The sequence below is a fragment of the Acanthopagrus latus genome, chromosome 7 (assembly GCF_904848185.1).
Source record: "Acanthopagrus latus isolate v.2019 chromosome 7, fAcaLat1.1, whole genome shotgun sequence".
Classification (NCBI taxonomy): Eukaryota; Metazoa; Chordata; class Actinopteri; order Spariformes; family Sparidae; genus Acanthopagrus; species Acanthopagrus latus.
In genome coordinates, this window is record NC_051045.1 from 2,977,593 (window position 1) to 2,995,356 (window position 17,764).

Consider the following 17,764-nt stretch of genomic DNA (forward strand, 5'->3'; position numbering starts at 1 on the left):
AAAAAGATTTTTTCAGTATTTCAGGCGACAAAGCAGGAGGAGTCTGTTAATCTGGTGATGTAAGACCACACAACAGGCCTGCTGCGTGTGTGTGTGTGAGGGTGTGTGTGTGTGTGTGTGTGTGTGTGTGTGTGTGTGTGTGTGTGTGTGTGTGTGTGTGTGTTGCTTAGTCAGAGGTCCGTGTGGTTTAATCTGTGGAACGTTCAGCATCCGTCTGTCAATTTCAGAGGTGTGGACAGACTACACTTACACACTGTGTGTGTGTGAGTGTGTTGTGCACGTGCGTGTGCATGCATGAGTAGAATGAGGATTTATACAAGAGAACATTTAATCTATGGTTGGTGGTTGGACAAAGTGTGTGTGTGTGTGTGTGTGGGGCAAGGATTTAGTATGGAAGTTATTTAAGTAAAGCTGTGTGTGTGTGTGTGATGTGTGTGTGTGTGTGTGTGTGTGTGTGTGTGTGTGTGTGTGTGTGTGTGCGTGCGTGCGCACAGAGATTTATTAGCCTTGGTGATGTCACACGCTGAGGTACAGAGTCGGATAAATTCCCAGATGTAAAGTCAATTTCTTCCCTTTTCTTTTCCAACAGGGATCTTAGACGGCCCCTTCAGTTCCCGGCTGTAACTACTCAATCATTTCATTCTTTAGAGAGTTGAGAATCGGACATGTCTGTATTTTAATTAGAGTTTCACCACAGCCGAGAAGTATTACAGAGAACATAACTGTACGTGAATTGGTCACATCTGGATATCTGACCGGCTTAATGAGGTCAGTGTTGGCGCCTGTACTGCTCATACTTACAAATTCATTAATATCATGACGGTGATAAACATTTATTTCTCAATGGCAGCTTGGAACTGTATAAAAACAATTGAACCACCTGATTTGTATATGAAACTGCAGGTAACCATAGCAACAGTTCTGATGCTTGTGATGCACCAGGCTCCGTTAGCAGATGACTGATTGGTGAAAGTAGTCTCACTGTGGGTTAAACTGACAATAAACCAAGTGGTCAGAAACAGTTAATGTTCAAACACTAAAAGTTTGCTACTGAAACAACACGGTCGGTTCAGTGGTGTATGAACACGAAGAGCAAAATCTAAAATAAACATGGTAGGCGACTTGAAGAATCGATACTGATTCTTGTCCCCACAGAGCAAGAGATCTACAGAGACGGATTAAGTCAGTGTGTGTTGATGTAAGCCAGAGGTGTGTGTGTGTGTGTGTGTGTGTGTGTGTGTGTGTGTGTGTGTGTGTGAGAGAGAGAGAGTTCAGTCTATTCTGAGCTGAACCCCTCTGCCTCTGTATGTGAGGAGGAAGCAGCTGTCATCTCCTCCATCAAGACACAACAAAAGCAAAATGTCATTGATCCTCGAGGGTGAATCAGGACGCAGCAGGACAAAGACGAGTGTGTTCAGTACAGTATGAAATAACAACAGCGCCCTGCAGTTGGTGTGTACATCAAGACAATCAGACTGGAATCTGTATTTGATTCTTGAATTTGATTGATTGAAAGTTTTTCGTTGCCTAGAAAAAGACTTTGATGGTGACAGTATCTGGCGTGAGACAAACTCGGCCACATCTGCGATATACAGTCAGTTATTGTATTGAAGTCATTCAGTCTAAGTCAGCAAAATAATTTCTGTTTTATGATGTCCCCTTTAAAGTCTGTGGTGTAGATGAAATAGGAAGCAGCTGCTTAACAAATGTCATGCTGCTCATCAAGTCCTATAATTTTGGAATAAAAGCAGTTATTTTTGGAGCGATAAAGACTGGGAGAGATAAGACGCAAGGGGAAAAAAAAGATACAAGCTCCGAGTTAAAAGTGGTGCAGACGAGAAGATTATAGCTGTTTTTCAGACTTCCTCGATAATCTGACATTTTTCTTTGTAGTGCAGTGACGGACTGACGGACCGCTCACTGGTTCAGTCTGGTCCACAGCTCACAGCACTGAGAAGGAGACGAATGTAGGAAGATGACAGAGTGTTTGTTCATCAAGGTCGTCAAGGTGGGAACCAAATTACAAAATGAAAATGTTAAGAGATGAGTGGTGTGATTTGTTTGGAGGGGGATATGATATTTGTTAAATATGCAGTTAAGTGTACAGACAGGTGGATTTAACAAGAGACACAAATTACACCTGTAAAGTAAAAGGAAATAGAAACAGAAAGAAGTTAAGTATTTTGGGTGTTCAGTGTTTGTGTTCAGTTACTTTTATCTGTGTAAATGTAAAACAGAACTTCAGAATTACAGTAAACAAGAGAGAGAGAGAGAGAGAGAGAGAGAAGGAACAGGAAGTTAAAACAAGAGACGCAGATGAATGGAAGTTGAGATCGAGCCAAAATAGTACAGAATGAAAACATCCAGCAGAAATAATGTTTCGGACTATTTTAAGCGTGCAGCGTTCTGACAGTGTGTTTGCACTGGTTTATTTTAAGCTAAAAACGACAGCAGCTATTATTAGTGTGACTCTGCTGATGACTCAAACTGGATAAAATGACTTTGCGTCCCAGACAAATTCATCACTTCAGTCCCCAAAACCAGACCGGTGGCTGCTGCAGGACCCTGACCTGCAGACTCGCTGTTCCCTGCCTGATTTAATGGTGTTTGAAGGTCATTTTCTGTTTCACATCATGCTGATACATGTAGTAGGTGCTGTTTAAAGTTTTAATAAATACAATTAATCAGTGGCAGAAGAACTACTCAGACCTTTTACTGAGGCTGCATCCACTCGCAGACTTTGCGGGCGTCTTAACAGGAAGTCTGTGAGTGTTGAGGGCTGTCCAACTTTACAGTTTGTCCTGACCACAAGGGCCCTTGAGGAGGCTTTCAGAGTCCGCTTGGGGTGCAGATTTCACCACACGCCACTGATTTAATTACCCATAATTCATTGCAATTCAAATGTGATGTTGTAAAACATTACGTGAATCACGGCAGGAGGGTTCTCTCTGCTGTGGCTCTTCCTGAAGTTTCGTCCATCGTTAATTTCTTTTCTTTTCTTTTTTTTTCTCCGTATGATGCGTTTTTCATCACTTGAATCGAGGGCCAGCCACGTCATGAAACAGAAATATGTAGATGTACAGGCTGTGGAGGTGATCTACTGTAGACTTTAAGCCTGTCTGTCAGCGGTTTATAAAGCCTTGCAGTGTTACGCCCTCTCACATGTTTGACGCTGATAGTGAACACTCAGTGCACAAGTCCAGAGGGTGGACACTCGAATTCAACCTTAATGTACTCTAAGTGCCAAAAGTAAGCACTCTGACAGAATGATGTATTTCAGGTTCAGCTATATTTAGATTATAACTATGGAGGACTGACGTGTAAGTGTCAGTTTAATGTTGAAGCTGATGAGTTTGTTTTGGGTCATAATCCAAAATCCAATTCAGAATTCCCATCGAGGGAACCAGGGCGGGTTCTGGGTTAGCCTACAAAAATGAGTCATTGCTGCACTACTCTGTTACATCCCATCACTGCTGTTAATCCAGGACTGTTTCACTCATGAGACAGTACAAGAACCACCTCATGTTGTCTTTTTAAACAGCTGACAGGCTTCCAAGTTTTACAAACATACCATGTTCTTGTCTCAAAATGCAGGAAGAGCAGCCGCCTGCAGCTCACCTTGTGTCTTACGTCCGCTCTGACACTCTCGGCTCCACTTGAAATTACTTCTGTTGCAGTGTAAAGACAGTGAAATGAAAAATACCTCTCCACTGTTCTAATCCTGTGAGTGTGTGTCAGTTGTTCCAGAGGATATCGAAATAAGAACGTGTGTGTGTTTGGATTCCATCAAGTAATACTGTGAAAATAAAGACTTTCACTGTTAGACAAGGTCTGCAGCTGATTAGCTCTCCATCTCTCTACACCTCCTTCATTTCTAAAATATTCCACTTAAACCCTACATAATTCCCTCTGACATACTTTCTAACTTTAGAGTCTTTATCTTCTTCTAACTCTAAGTTTAGTTCAGGTGGCTGCTCTGCAGTTATGCTGGATGGAAACCATGAATGATATACAGAAAAATATCTGTACAGACAGCAAAACTGTAAACACTCTCTAGATATTCAGATCACTAAATTAAATACAGACTTTCATTTTGAATGAAGCAGCGTTTATGTCATAATCCCCTCAGTTTATTTTATAAGACAAAGAATACGATTTCAGTGATTTAAACACAATTCCTAATTCCTCCTAATTCCAGTATTTGTTACCTGACACATGAGATACACATGTTAGATACAGTGACTTGACACTATCACAAACATATGAAAGGTTTAGTCATTCTTATTTTGTGTGGCTGGAGAAGGTTAAAGGCTTTTTCACTCCTTCATTAATTTACTAATGTTTTCATATATTCATGCACTGATGAATTCTTTTATTTGTTGTACCATAGCAACCTAAATATTTCCATAAAGTCTGAAGCTCTTTTCTGCCCAAGCATGTTAAGTTACAGTGGAAAAGGGCATCCACCAAACTTAATGTGATTGCGGTGTGGAAGAGCTTTGCTGTTTTGTTTTTGCCCCTTGGCCTTTAGTTTAATGCCACAGCGCTAAAAATATTTTCAGAATAATGTCACAGTCAGAAAATATTCCCAAGTGTAGAAAAAAGTAATATGTACACTTTTGAGTTGTTTTTTTTTTTATTTGTCCTTTTTCTAGTGAATAATATCAGGGGTTGATAAACGGACTTATATTGTAGAGATTACTGGTTAAATCTCCTCAGAACGTGAGTGTGCAGCTTACTGAAACCCCTCAGGATATTAGTGAATATGCAGCCAGTGTGTGACTTATCTAAACAAAGATCATCACCATCATCATCATCATCCTCAGCAGTGAGGGAAACTGCAAACTGGATTTTTCCGTTCCCACAGTAGGGAAACTTTCCACAACATCCCAGAGAGAGGGATCAGGCTGGTTCTCATGGAAATAGGCCACTGGTCAGACTGTTTCTAGATCCAGAGCCTCGATACTGGGACAGATTTAGAACGACTGGGAGAGAACCGGCGTCGGCTCTGGCACTTCTACCCAGATATTGTTGATGTTTACGACTACAGTGTCTTTCTCAGAAGCCTCCAAGCTGGGAAAATAATTCCAAGATAAGTAACAGGGATGTTTATTGTGACCGTGTAGCATTCGCTATAATTAAACTTCCCTGTTCAGTGTCAGTCACACTCCTGCTGAAGAACTTTATAATCATAATGGTGTGTGGGGGTTTGTTTGTGGTCCATCCAAGCATGTTGTTAAGTCATAATTGTTATTTGTAGCTGCCAATTATGATGATTTAGCTGTTAAGTTAGTCATTACTGCAACACTGAATACTTGTTTTGTAACAAGATTACAAACATCGGGTTTTCACTCTATTACATATAACCGATATTTGAAACCGGTACTCATTTGCAGTAAAAAATGATAATCTAAGTGTCAAAATAAGTAGAATTCACTCAAGTTCTGATGTTTTTCTTCAATCTTGGGGTACATTACTTAAAAATTTCCCTTTTCTGCTACTTAGTTTATAGCAGAAAATACTTACTCTCTGCTAGATTTATTTGATACATTTAGGTACTTTGCAGATTCAGATTATTTAATTGCTTGAAGGCTATTAATTATTTAGGCATTCCAACAGAGAACACAGAGAAGTTCCCCCAGAGTTGCTGTAAGGAATAAATTTTATGTTTGTGACATGGGAGAGCTCAGTGTACTGATTTGACATCTCCAAGCTCCAGTTGGCTGCCGAGTCTATCAAACTTTGTCACTGTTATTTGTTGTTTTCTTAGCTTAGCTTCCGCAGTATAGCTGGCTGGCTAAGTTAGTTTCATGCTTCTTGGGTTGAACCCAGGTGAGTTATGTGGTGAAGAGGTGAGTGGAGCCTCTTAAACCTGGAACGGTGATGTATGTTGATGGTGAAGGGAGACAGGTTTCTCAGCCAGTGAGACAGTTGGAGGTGGGGGGGGGTCATGATTCGACAAATTCACAATTTGCGTTGTGAATTTGCGTTATTGTACATTTTCAAATTCTTCCTGACCTTCGTACAAGTCTGTTAGTCTTCTCGTACACAGGATGAGTGTCTGGAGGTGCATCTGTGTCCTCCTTTGAAATGTTGAATTTCCTTTCGACATGTGGCGGGTGCATGAAGTATCGTTGGTACTGCGTTTTAATTCAATTGTCGATATTGAAGACTGATTGTGATCAATTTTTGATTTCAAAATGTTATCATGTCATTATATCCTGCCTTAGGAAAACTCTGAGGGGAGACACTACCTCAAATTGTACTGAGGACATCATGTGGTGATTCGCTACAAGTTTTGGTTTCGGAATGTGTATGTGGGCTGGTTTTACTTGACAGAATACATTTTGAGAAAGATTTCATCCTTTATTAGTGTTGATTTCTGTAAGTATGAGGTGCAGATTGGAATTTGCATGCTTCACACTTCAGCAGGAAGCGGTGTGTCGTCTGTAATGTGGATCAAACACATGACACGAAATGTGTCACTGTGTCGAGCCTTGTGGCTATATTTGTCTTTATCTTCCACACCAGACGCCATCATCTCCACCGTCATCATCATCATCCGTCAGGGGTGTTGGCCGATGGCTTTTCTTTCCATTCCCACACAATAGTAACATTCCACAACATTCCGGTATGCTGCGGAATTACTTTTTCCCGTGGAAATTGAACACTGAGAAGATTCCGTCATGTGACCGGGGGTTACAGTAGAGTCGTCAGAAACAGACTCTGTGGTTTAATAGTACTGGAGTGAAGTGACAGCCGAGACTGTTGTGGTCTGAGTAGTCTTCAAAGTGAAATCTCCTTCAGACAGACTCGTCTCGCTCCTACAGTAATTTATATATTTTGTGTGTGATGTTAAAGGACCGGCAAGTCAATGTGACTGTAGGAGGAGACTCATCTCACAGCCCAGATGTTACTGCAGTGTGTGTGTGTGTGTGTGTGTGTGTGTGTGTGTGTGTGTGTGTGTGTGTGTGTGTGTGTATGCGCGCGCCACTCTGATAGTGAGCAGCAGTGATTTAAACTCCATGTGTTACAGAATCAGCAGGTCAGCCACAGAAAAACAGTGACAGATGCTGTGTGTGTGTGTGTGTGTGTGTGTGTGTGTGTGTGTGTGTGTGTGTGTGTGTGTGTGTGTGTGTGTGTGTGTATACATTTTCTATTGAAACTATCTATCATGTTGTCCTTTCCATAAACCTGAGCAATACATTCACTGTAGTACCAGTACTGTGATTGACATTGTTCTTTATTGAATTTTGAAGCTGCTTTTAATTGTAAAAGCTCAAATCACACGATGTAAAATATGAAATGCATCCATAAAATTGGATGTGTTAGCAAATTAGAGCTAAAGATATACTGTAGAATATCACAGTATCGATGTAGGCATTTCTGTGCAATGTGGTGTTTGAATGAATTACGTATGGTTGCATATACGAACGGCTGAGTGGAGAATGTGTCTGTGTGTCTGTGTGCCATGAGATTACGCATGTGCCCCATATGTAAATGTGAGAGAGTGGATTATAAGAAATAAACGCACACTGTGCAAAACATGAAGGTAGTTTGTGCAAGTGTTGCGTGTGTGTGACAGGCTATGCTGTAATGTCAGTAATGTTATGTAACTGCCATGATGTCAGTGAGCTAAGCGCCTTGGCCTGCTTTCATGCCGAGGCCTGTTTTAATCTGCAAGGTTGACGCAGCAAAACAACCTGTATCATAACCCGACCTTCAGTGGGCACACACACACACACACACACACACACACACATGCACACACACACACACTGCCTCAGCGTTGGGTATTAAACCAGCGGAGTATTTTGTGTTTTACACTAACCCCTTTCAGACGCTGCATTATCGCCGCAGTGGTGAGGTTTATATTCATCAATAATCTGTCCATTATTTTACCTGCTCTGTGCCCTAGATTATAACCAATCCAGTCCTTTTCACCTGTTGACACACCTTTTTAAAGGGCCAATAGAACTCATAAAAGGCTGTATTTAACCTGCCAGAAAGTGTTTACAGCTCCTATCCTGTGACTGAGAGGTTGTAATGTGACAAAGACTCAGTAGAACAATCAGGAGGACAGGCGCTTCTCCACGTATATTATTTTCCTCATATAAGTTACCAAACACAGTTACAGTTACTGCATTACTTGGTCATGTAATGTTGCTTTGTGGGACATTTCTCTTTATTTTGTTGAGTGAATTATCTGTTTACTGTTAACACCATCAGACCGACACACCCCTGCTCCTCGCTGACGGCTTATCTTTTCACACTGGTTCGGTTCACTACCTCCAGAGGTGCAGCAGCGCCAGAGCAAAATTTCACCCCTCGCTGCCTCTGAGCCTTTTACACAGAGGAGGAGGCGGAGAATTGGTGCAGGATCACTGCATTCAGACGGCAGTGTGAATGGTGCTGCTGTTCTCCACCATGTTTTATTTGATTTCAGGCTGAATTTTGTGTGCGTGTTGTACTTATGATTTTACCCGACTCTCTCTCTCTCTCTCTCTCTCTGTAGGTCTCGAAACCTCTCTGGTGGTTCTCCCAGACCTCGACACACCAAGAAGATCCACTTCATCAAAAACATGAAACAATACGACACAAGAGGCAGCAGGTGGGACACACACTCACACACTCACACACAAACAGAAAGATTATTCTGCCGTCACTGTTGTCTTTAACATCACAGATCTACAGATGAGAAACATCAGTCAGATATTAAAGAGTAAAACCAGCATTCTAAACTTAAAAAAGAAAAAAAAATCCAATCCTGTAACTTTTTATTCGTTGTTTTCGTTGTTCTGAAGTGGTTCATTATTTTCTGATTGTTTCACAGCAGTTACGCTTAAAATCCGTCAAAACACCTCCACAAAATCCTCCAGATTTGGTGTGAATCTAGCTGAAGTGGACATTTGATCCGGTCTGCTCTTCTGTTTGTCTGCTCTGTAGCTCAGTTCCACCCTCAGTCAAACAGACACACAGACTTTTTGCTCTTTATGACGGAGACAGTGATGTAACCTGGTTGCTACCTTCTCCTGACCTCACACTGTTATCGACCGGGGGGCTACACACCCACTGCCAAAACCCGGCAAAACCCAGAACACAACAAAGAAAATAAGAAAATACAGACAGAGGGTACTGACACACACTTGTAGTAGATCTTATGTGGGGATGCTGAGAGGGATTGCTTTCATATGAATCATGCATGTTTTAGGAATATCCTGCAATGTATCTTTTTAAGCGTGCTCTGTGTTTCACCTGACTGCAAGACAGATTTCCCCTCACTGACAATAACACTGAAGGTAAACGTTAAAAGTAGCAACCATCACATTGGTCCAATGCTTCAGCCAAGTCTTTGTCCAGGTGTGGACAGCATATATAGCAGCATGTTGATCCCTGCTGTTCACAGCGTCTAGAGTTACAGAGCAACACCTAAGCACTCGAAGGTCAGGGCAGTGGACTTTTTAGTAAGCTGTCTATGAAGGAAAAAATAAAAATAAAGGGTGCTGGAATCTTTGCTATTAGCCGTCAGGCAATAACTCTGTCCGTCATTGTCCAGCTACAGTGGAATGACCCCCACCCTCCCCGTGGAGGTAACAGTCTACAATGTGTAGAATATGTCCTGAAGTAGTACATCATCTATTTATAGACATTTAAGTTCATGCTTGTAAGATTTTGTGAAATGTCTCACAGGTCACAAGTCTGATTTTTCCGCTATTGCTCTGTCTAATACAAGCAGCAGTGATGCAGGAGGTTTGTCCTGTGCAGCCTGAACAGTGTCATTCTCCTCAGTTCTTCTTCTATTGTGTTCTATTCTTGTCCTTCCTTGCAGGCTGTATAAATCAGACCTCTGGGTCAAAGGAGCACAGGACAACTCATCAGATAATAATAGACTGAGAGGCTGATTGTTTTAGAATAGATCCAGCTAAGAGCAACAGAGCTTCATGTCATCGCAGAGAAAAAAAAAAACAGCAGCTTACAGAGAAAAGTGAGTGCCTCAAAACGGCTGCTGCTGATAATCTTCTTTTACGGCTTGGGAGATTTTAAATGGGTCACCAACATAAAGTGTGGATCTGCTTGTCAATAAAAGTGCTTACAGCAAGTCCCTGCCTGCAGCAGTGTTTCAGTGTCATAGTTAAAGGAGAACAGTAGGAAAACGTATTGATCAACATCAGTAAATCTGTAAATATAGTTAAAGTTGCAAAGCTTTTAGTGTTGCAGATAACAACCTGACTGATGTATCAGTTGGCCAATATTCTCAGCTGATGACAGATGATGACTGACTTTGCTCAGAGGTGAATTTACCAAATAACTCTGGTGGTGGTGGCACTTTCCTACTGGTGGTCAGAGTGGTTGAAGTTAGCCTATAATGATGGTGACACAGAGATGATTCCTCCAATTATCACCAAGATTGTTTTTTTGAAAGTGCCTGCCCTTTTCCAAACAGTTTCAGCAGTGGCTTCTTCGGTCTTTGTAACAGACCTTTTGGCACGTCAGGTTTGAAAACTACAAACTTGCAAGGAAAAACTCTTCTTGAAATTCCAAATTGTGTTCAACTTTATCCTTTAACTAATTGTCCTGGAAGAAATGAAGTATGATGCATGTACCAGTTACCCTAAAAACATTAATTCCAAATTTAGACATTTTGTAAATATGCCTTAAGCCTGCAAATAAAGGGAGTGAGACTGGAATAAAAACAGCCTACGGGTAAAGAAAACAGAGCTCCGGATCATACATCCTGTGAGACTCTGAACTTTGGCCAGATAATTAAAAGACAATAATGTAAAGTCACTGGTCATGTTGCTCTCTTGGGCATGGCTGAACTTTTGTCTGCGTGGATGTAGAGTTTTCTTTAAAGAGATGTTAGAATTTCCCACAAACTTTTTTCGGAGGTTTTGTTTTCGTGGGTTGCTCTTTGTGTTGCTCAGAATGATAAAACAAACTGGGTCAGGGGTTCCACTTCCCAGTGGGACCAGTCTGGTGTTTTTCTTTAAGGTGATCATGGAATAATTTTCCCCCAGAGTCATGACATGTGTGGTGATGACTGTATGCACGACTCACCAGCAGTCACGTTTCCAGCAGCCTTGTTGTGATGCTGTTTCCATCACACTCCCTGGTGACTTCCTGCTCTTCACTTTCCCATGCACCATAGGGAACGTGGTGTGTGTGTGTGTGTGTGTGTGTGTGTGTGTGTGTGTGTGTGTGTGTGTGTGTGTGTGCGTGTGCGTGTGTGTGCGAACACGAACAACAGCATTAAAATCAAAGATGGTTTTAAAGCCAGTCACAGAGATTCGTCCAAATTAAAGTTGTAATGATTTTTTCACTTTGAAATCCTAAACTCGCACTCATTTCCAATATTCCAGCAGACAGCTACACATTAAGCACCAAAGTACTTCATTTAGTTTCCCTTTTTTTGTCTCCTTTGAATGATAAGTCACTTAACAAAACATTTCTGCCTCCTGGACGGATGAACTACAGCCACAAGATGAGATTGTTTGTGTGTTTTATTAGGATTAAAGGACACTGAATCATCTCCCGAGGTGGATCCTCGTTAAAAATACTGTATGTTTGACCAGGATCAAGTCATGTCTGTGAACATAACAACAGTGTTGACACAAGCTGGGGCCCTCTTGACATGTTTATCCCAGTGAGACTTTTATAAACAAACTACAGTATAATGCAACTCCATGTCAAGACTAGTGTGAAATGAGATAACATCAGGTCTCATCACTTCATCACTTCCTCTGGCTTGGTGAGCAGTACCATCTTCCTGCCATCACCCCCAGTTATCTCCACCAGTCATATCAGAAAACATTTTCTGGTGAGACATTTCTTGAGTTATGACCTGTCTTACTGATAAAACAATATAGAAACGAAGCCATCTTTTCTGTGAGTGTGATGGTGCAGGTCAGTGCACAGGGCTTCAGTTGGACGCCTTCTCACTAACGGGTGTTTTCTTTGAGTTTGGCTCATGAACTTCAGAAGACAGAACAATGTAGTCAAGAATAGTCCCTGAAACTTTCCCTTCTCTGCCTCCACCCACACACTCACCACCTCCTCTGCAGGAAAGTTGGGTAGGTTTCCAGTTTTGCCTGCTCAGTCCGATGTACGAGTTTGATTTCATGCCATCCAACGTAACAGGCATTTGTCAGGTTTAACATCAGCTGGGGAGAACTTGCAGCCTGCAGCGAGTCAGCAGGATCCCGGGGATAGTCGAGGAGCTCGACTCCACACATTGTTTGTGCCGTTGTTTACATCTCGTTATGGTGCACTGCAGTCGAGAGTTGTGCACACAGTGACACAATTCTGCTCCGACTGAAGTCCACAAGAGAAAACTCTCATCAGTGCTGGGTTGGTGCTGGTTATACTGCAGCTCATTAGCAATAAAAGGTTGTTTTTGTAGCCTGCAGTACGAAGCCCGGTTTTAATCAGCTGCTCCTGTTTGCCCTGTTAAAGCCACCACATCACGCTGCTAATACAAACTAAATTCATGTATCCATGTCAAATGAAAAGCCTTTTAGTCTTTCAGTGGGCAGAGATAACTTAACAAGGCTTTTATTGTGAAATATTTGAAGGAGCTCACTGACTTGCAATATTCACATACATGGGCTACCTGAAATGTGGCCTCTGTAATCTTTCCTCCAGTTTTCACTCAGCTGAAGTCGTATTTATTAATTAAATGTTCAGCTTTAAACATAAGAAAAGGCTGAGTTGAATTGTTGATGTGAGAAATAAAGACATGATGTGTCACAGTTGACATGATGGATTGTGGAGCTGCTGTCGCTCAGGTTCTCTCATCAGTCCGGTCCAGAATAAATCCTCACATCCAAGCAACTTTAAATCTGCCCAGCCGTACTCAGCAGGTTTTAAGATGACAGTTCTCTCCATTAAAGCCTGCTTTTTATTTGCCCATATTGTTTAATCCAGGTTATGTAACTACTAGATTTGCTGCTCTTTCTGCCAGTATTCTGATTAACTGCAGAGCTGGTCGATGTCTTCATCAGATTTGGCTAAATGCTTCCATCGCTGTTCCCTCTGACGGTCTCATGATTGACTTTATGTTGTTTTTGTGGTCAGCCTCAGATCTCTGTGGAGCTCAGTGTGCAGCCTCTGGTGTTTTTAATGTTTTAATGCTGTCAGAGAAATACAAGGTCAAGGAGTGGAGAGCTCCTAGTGGCTGCATGTAGGACTTGTGTGTCTGTGTGTGTACACAGAAAAAAAAAAAAAAAAATGCTTCATCAAAACATGATGAACTCGGAGATAAGTGTGTTTATGTTTTCACACACTGTGAATCATCTTCCAGTCTCTTTGGTCCCCGAGCCAAACTTAATGACTGTAAACATTTTCCTCTAAGACACAAATCAGTCTCTGCTCCACAGGGGTTTATACTCCAGAGGAAACCCAATGAGAAGACGCACACAGACAAACACACAAACACACAAACACATACTCTATTCCAGTGAAATCCCATTATAACGTGTTGTTGTTAGGCAGCGTCTCTGGTGAAGGTGCCAGTGTGCGTCTGCATGTGTTGCCAAAACATTCAAGTCCCTGTAGAGAGGAAAATTATCCTGTGAATGGGAATTATGTCTGTGATCGTTTTATGTTTTGCTTTAATCGTGTTTTATTTCCACTTATAGAAAACATGCTTACACTGTAAGGAACCTGAGGGGGGGGAAATAGATCTGACTTGCTTTTAGCAGTAATGTAAAAATAACCTGCCTGTTAGTCATCAAACACACTTGTGTAGTGGAGATTTTTACAGCTGGCGTCTGGTACCAGACACAACCGTTTAGACTGAGGTTGGAAAGAGAAAAAAAATAGGAAAAACAGGAACACGGTGAACAGAATTAAATCAGCCTTGTCGAGTTTTTATGTTTATTGTCCCTGGAGGGAGGCAATAAATGTATAAATGTTACATATGCAATAAAAATATAATCAATACACAAATTAAAAGATGATAGAATAGATAAAATACCTGTCTGTGGCAGGAACTTCTGTTGCACTTTGACTAAGAAGTCTTATTGATATCTTTTTAATATGTCTGTTTTTTACTCATCGAATTGTTTTTAATTTTGCTCTGTGAAGCACTTTGGACTGTATTCATGTATGAAAGGTGCTATATAGATAAATAAAGTTGAAGTTATTATTTCACAGAAGTCTGTATTTCTGACCGGAGGGATTTTTTAACAGAGCGTGCTTTGGATTATCATTTTAAATCCAAGATGAAAATATTAACGTCTCATCACATTTACCCTGGTTTCTTTTAAAGAAACCAATATAGATCATAACTAAATATCAGTATTCAACATGTACAGCAGTAAAGACATTTGAAAGTATTTGCCAAACATAAGAATTCAAATAAAAAAGTGCTTCATTCATTGAATATTCATCATACAGAGTGACATTATTTTAAAAAGACACTTGTGTAACAGGCTGCTGCCTCAGCTTCCAGATGGTGGGTTATTGAGAAGCTGTAGCGTTTAATTTGAATTATTGGGCTGCACAATGTAGTTAAAAAAACAGATTGCTGTTATTTTTTTCACTGATGTTACAACTGCGAGGTGTGTTCATGATAAGTGGGAATCAAAATGTTAATTTTCACGCCACAGACTGAACTAACTTAAAATCCTGATGATGTGACATTTGTTGCCGTCTGCACCAAACAAACATGTTTTTTATTTCACAAGAACAAGATTTGTGGATTTGATTACGTGACTCACCGCTGGAGGTTGTTGCTCAACAATGATTACTATGTTGATTCCTGTTTTTTTGCACATATAATATGTAGTAATAATATAGATGTTACAACAACAGAACCACTAATGTGTCTGTGTGTGTTCTTGTTTGTGCTGCAGGATCGTGCTGATCTGTGCCAAGAGATCTCTGTGTGCTGCCTTCTCTGTCCTGCCCTACGGAGAAAGCATCTACCTCAGGTAACCAACATGCACAACCACCTTTAACATCTTGTCAGGCAGGACAAAGAGTCTGAGGAGATTTGAGGGCAGGAGGTAGAGTTAGCCACAGAAAAGAAAGGTGGAGGAGAGAAAATTGCTTTTGGAGGAAAACAGGAAGAGGAGGAAGAGGGGTGACATGCAACAATCAGTGAGGAAGAGAGGTTTCCCATGTGCCTCAGATTCTCCGAACTTGAGCCGAAGGGACAAAATCACAACACCAACTTCCTCACAGAAACACACATAAATCTTTATAGACCCGTCAACAGATAAACGTGGAGCAGAACGTACACTTATCATGTTCTCCTGTTATCTTAAACACACACAAATACTCCGATTCTGCAGAAACACAGATAAAAATACGGAGTAACAGTTATGTGAATGTCTTCTAATCCCTTCCTTTGTATTTCGTTCACAGTTTCAAAGTTATCTACAACAGTCCTTGTGCATTCTTATCATCATGTCATGGTCTCAGCACACATGCACACTTTAATACATATACACACAGGTCGTCTTAACGCATTTTCTCCATCAGAGGAAGTGACCTCACACATCAACACTTCCACTTCTCTCTCGTAGCCGATACGAGACGGTGTGAAAGTTCAGCGTGTTCAGCAGAACGTGTGGCTGTGGCGGGAAGTGACTTTTGACCTTTCATTCACAGGAATGTCACTGAGCCACATGTCCCATCCTGTCACCTTTTTAAATGCTACAGGCAGGAGGAGGGACAACTCTGCTGAAAATGACTCAAGTCTGCACTAGAAAGCTAAAGCACCAGTAGCGGCTTCTAGAGGCTGCAAAGGTCATTACAACCCAAAAACTAGAACAGTTGAGATATTTTGTATCTGTGTATATGTTGTCTGATATGCACCAATATAAAAGCTTCTTTTTTTTTAAAGATTATAATGCAGTAAAAGATCCTTAGGGTTATTTATGAGAACTATATCCACCGTGAAGTTTCAGTGAGCTGACGTAATTTTATACAGTAAAGAAGTAAAAGATATTGCCTCCATTAAATATTTTTATCACAAGTGTTGTGTCATTAGTTTATTCAAGCTGTTCTTGATTTAAATCCTGCTCTCTCTCTCTCTCTCTCTGTCTCTCTCCAGTGACCCCACATTAAACCACCCGAGGAGGAGACACTCGTCTGGAAACATCTCCACCACCCTGGAGATGCTGCCGGGGCTGGAGGGCTTTCAGCTGGAGGCCTACGGCAGGGTAGATAAAAACACCCTCAGACATCCACAGGTACATGTTGTCATGATCAGAAGAAGATTCATCTCTGCTCTCTCTCTCTCTCTCTCTCTCTTTCTGTCTCAGTCAGTGTCGTACGCCCAGTTCCTGTACCCCACCAACGCCCTGGTGAGGCACAAGCCGGCGTCCACCAGCGACCTGATGCTGCAGATTCCCGTGTCCAGGAGCACACACAGCATGCCGGGCCGGAGCTGCCCACCCAGCAGACTGAACAGCACTGTGGGACTGGACCTAGGTAACACACACACACACACATGCACGCACATACTTACTCAACAGCAATGGTGCCGTATCCCTAAATTTGGGATTATATCATGGCCATGCCATCTTGTGACCACCCAAATGTCAAGTCACATTTAGAGTGAAAGACTGTGTCTCTGCATTTAGACCGAGTGATTCATGCAGGAAGTACAAGGCAGAGGGGTGGGACTGTGACTGCAGAGAGAGAAATGGATGGAAAATAAAGGAGGAAAAGGGTAAAAGAAGGTGGAAGAAGAGAAATAAGAAAAGGGTTGAGGAAAATGAAGGAGACTGAAGGAAACGAAGAGGAAGGGGGGAAGAAGAAAAAGGTGGTAGTAGTAGGAGATTAAAGTAGTAGTGGGAAATGAAGGTGGTAGTAGTAGAAAAGGAGAAGGTAGCAGAAAAAGAAGAAGAAGAAGAAGAAGGTAGTCATAGAAGAAGAAGAGGAAGGATGTATGTAGCATGCAAGAGAAAAAGAGAAAACAAACACAGGATGGAGGAAAAAGTGTTGGGGTGAGGAGATGAGTGGAGGGAGAGTTGTTGCAGCTGCGCTCGAGTGCCGCTCTCTCTATATTTTAAACACATGTGTATGGTACACACTGTGTGTCATGGCACTGCTATCTATAAACACACACACACACACACACACACACAGTGACATAGCCTTGTATTAGCCTCTAAACCTCACTCTCTAATCCGGAACCTTTCATTAACACAACACAACACAGCTGTGCGTGTGCGTGCATGTGTGTGCAGATGTGTATTGTATAGTTAGAAAAAACACACGAGACAACACACACGTGTTCGTGTGCACATTGATAACAGGTTTATATTTTTAGTTTCCTTGTGACGTATCTCTTCGGCCTCCGCCGTCAAAGCAGTTGTATTTACACACAATATGTCGGGCGGCCGAAACCTCCAGACACGCCTTTGTTTTTATTCAGAGTTATGAAAGTGTGTGACGTCATCAGCGTCACCATGAGGTCAGGACTCCTGAGCTGCAGCTGCTCACATCACTGCGGCCAGTTGTTGGGCAGCTGCAAAATTATTTAATTTGTACAGAAATGAAATTAGGAGACCGATGGAGTTGTTTGTAATTGGTCCAGGCTAGCATTCCCCCCTGCGCTCAGTCTTTATGCTAAGCTAGGCTAAACACGACACTGACACAACGCTGGTAGCCATCTTTGCATCTGGCTCCATATAAGAAGTGTTCCTTTACGAGACAAACTTATATCCAATCAGGTCAAACTGAACGTAAACAGGGAGATCGTTTATTACCTTTACATATTTTTTTGTGATACATTTGTTTATTTCACACA

At 41.6% G+C, this 17,764-nt stretch overlaps 1 protein-coding gene across 4 annotated transcripts in view; it reads left to right on the forward strand.

Moving 5' to 3' along the window:
- The window catches only part of cables2b (Cdk5 and Abl enzyme substrate 2b), a 41,293-nt gene that overhangs the window by 15,868 nt on the left and 7,661 nt on the right, over positions 1 to 17,764 (forward strand). For all 4 annotated transcript variants that reach the window (XR_005076185.1, XR_005076186.1, XR_005076187.1 and 1 more), the window contains exons 2-5: positions 8,516 to 8,611; positions 14,856 to 14,933; positions 16,061 to 16,169; positions 16,272 to 16,440. Coding sequence is in view for 1 of the 4 variants with exons in the window: in XM_037104889.1 (XP_036960784.1) it covers positions 8,516 to 8,611; positions 14,856 to 14,933; positions 16,061 to 16,169; positions 16,272 to 16,440 (452 nt within the window). In the remaining 3 variants the exon portion in view is untranslated. The remainder of the gene's footprint in view (positions 1 to 8,515; positions 8,612 to 14,855; positions 14,934 to 16,060; positions 16,170 to 16,271; positions 16,441 to 17,764) is intronic.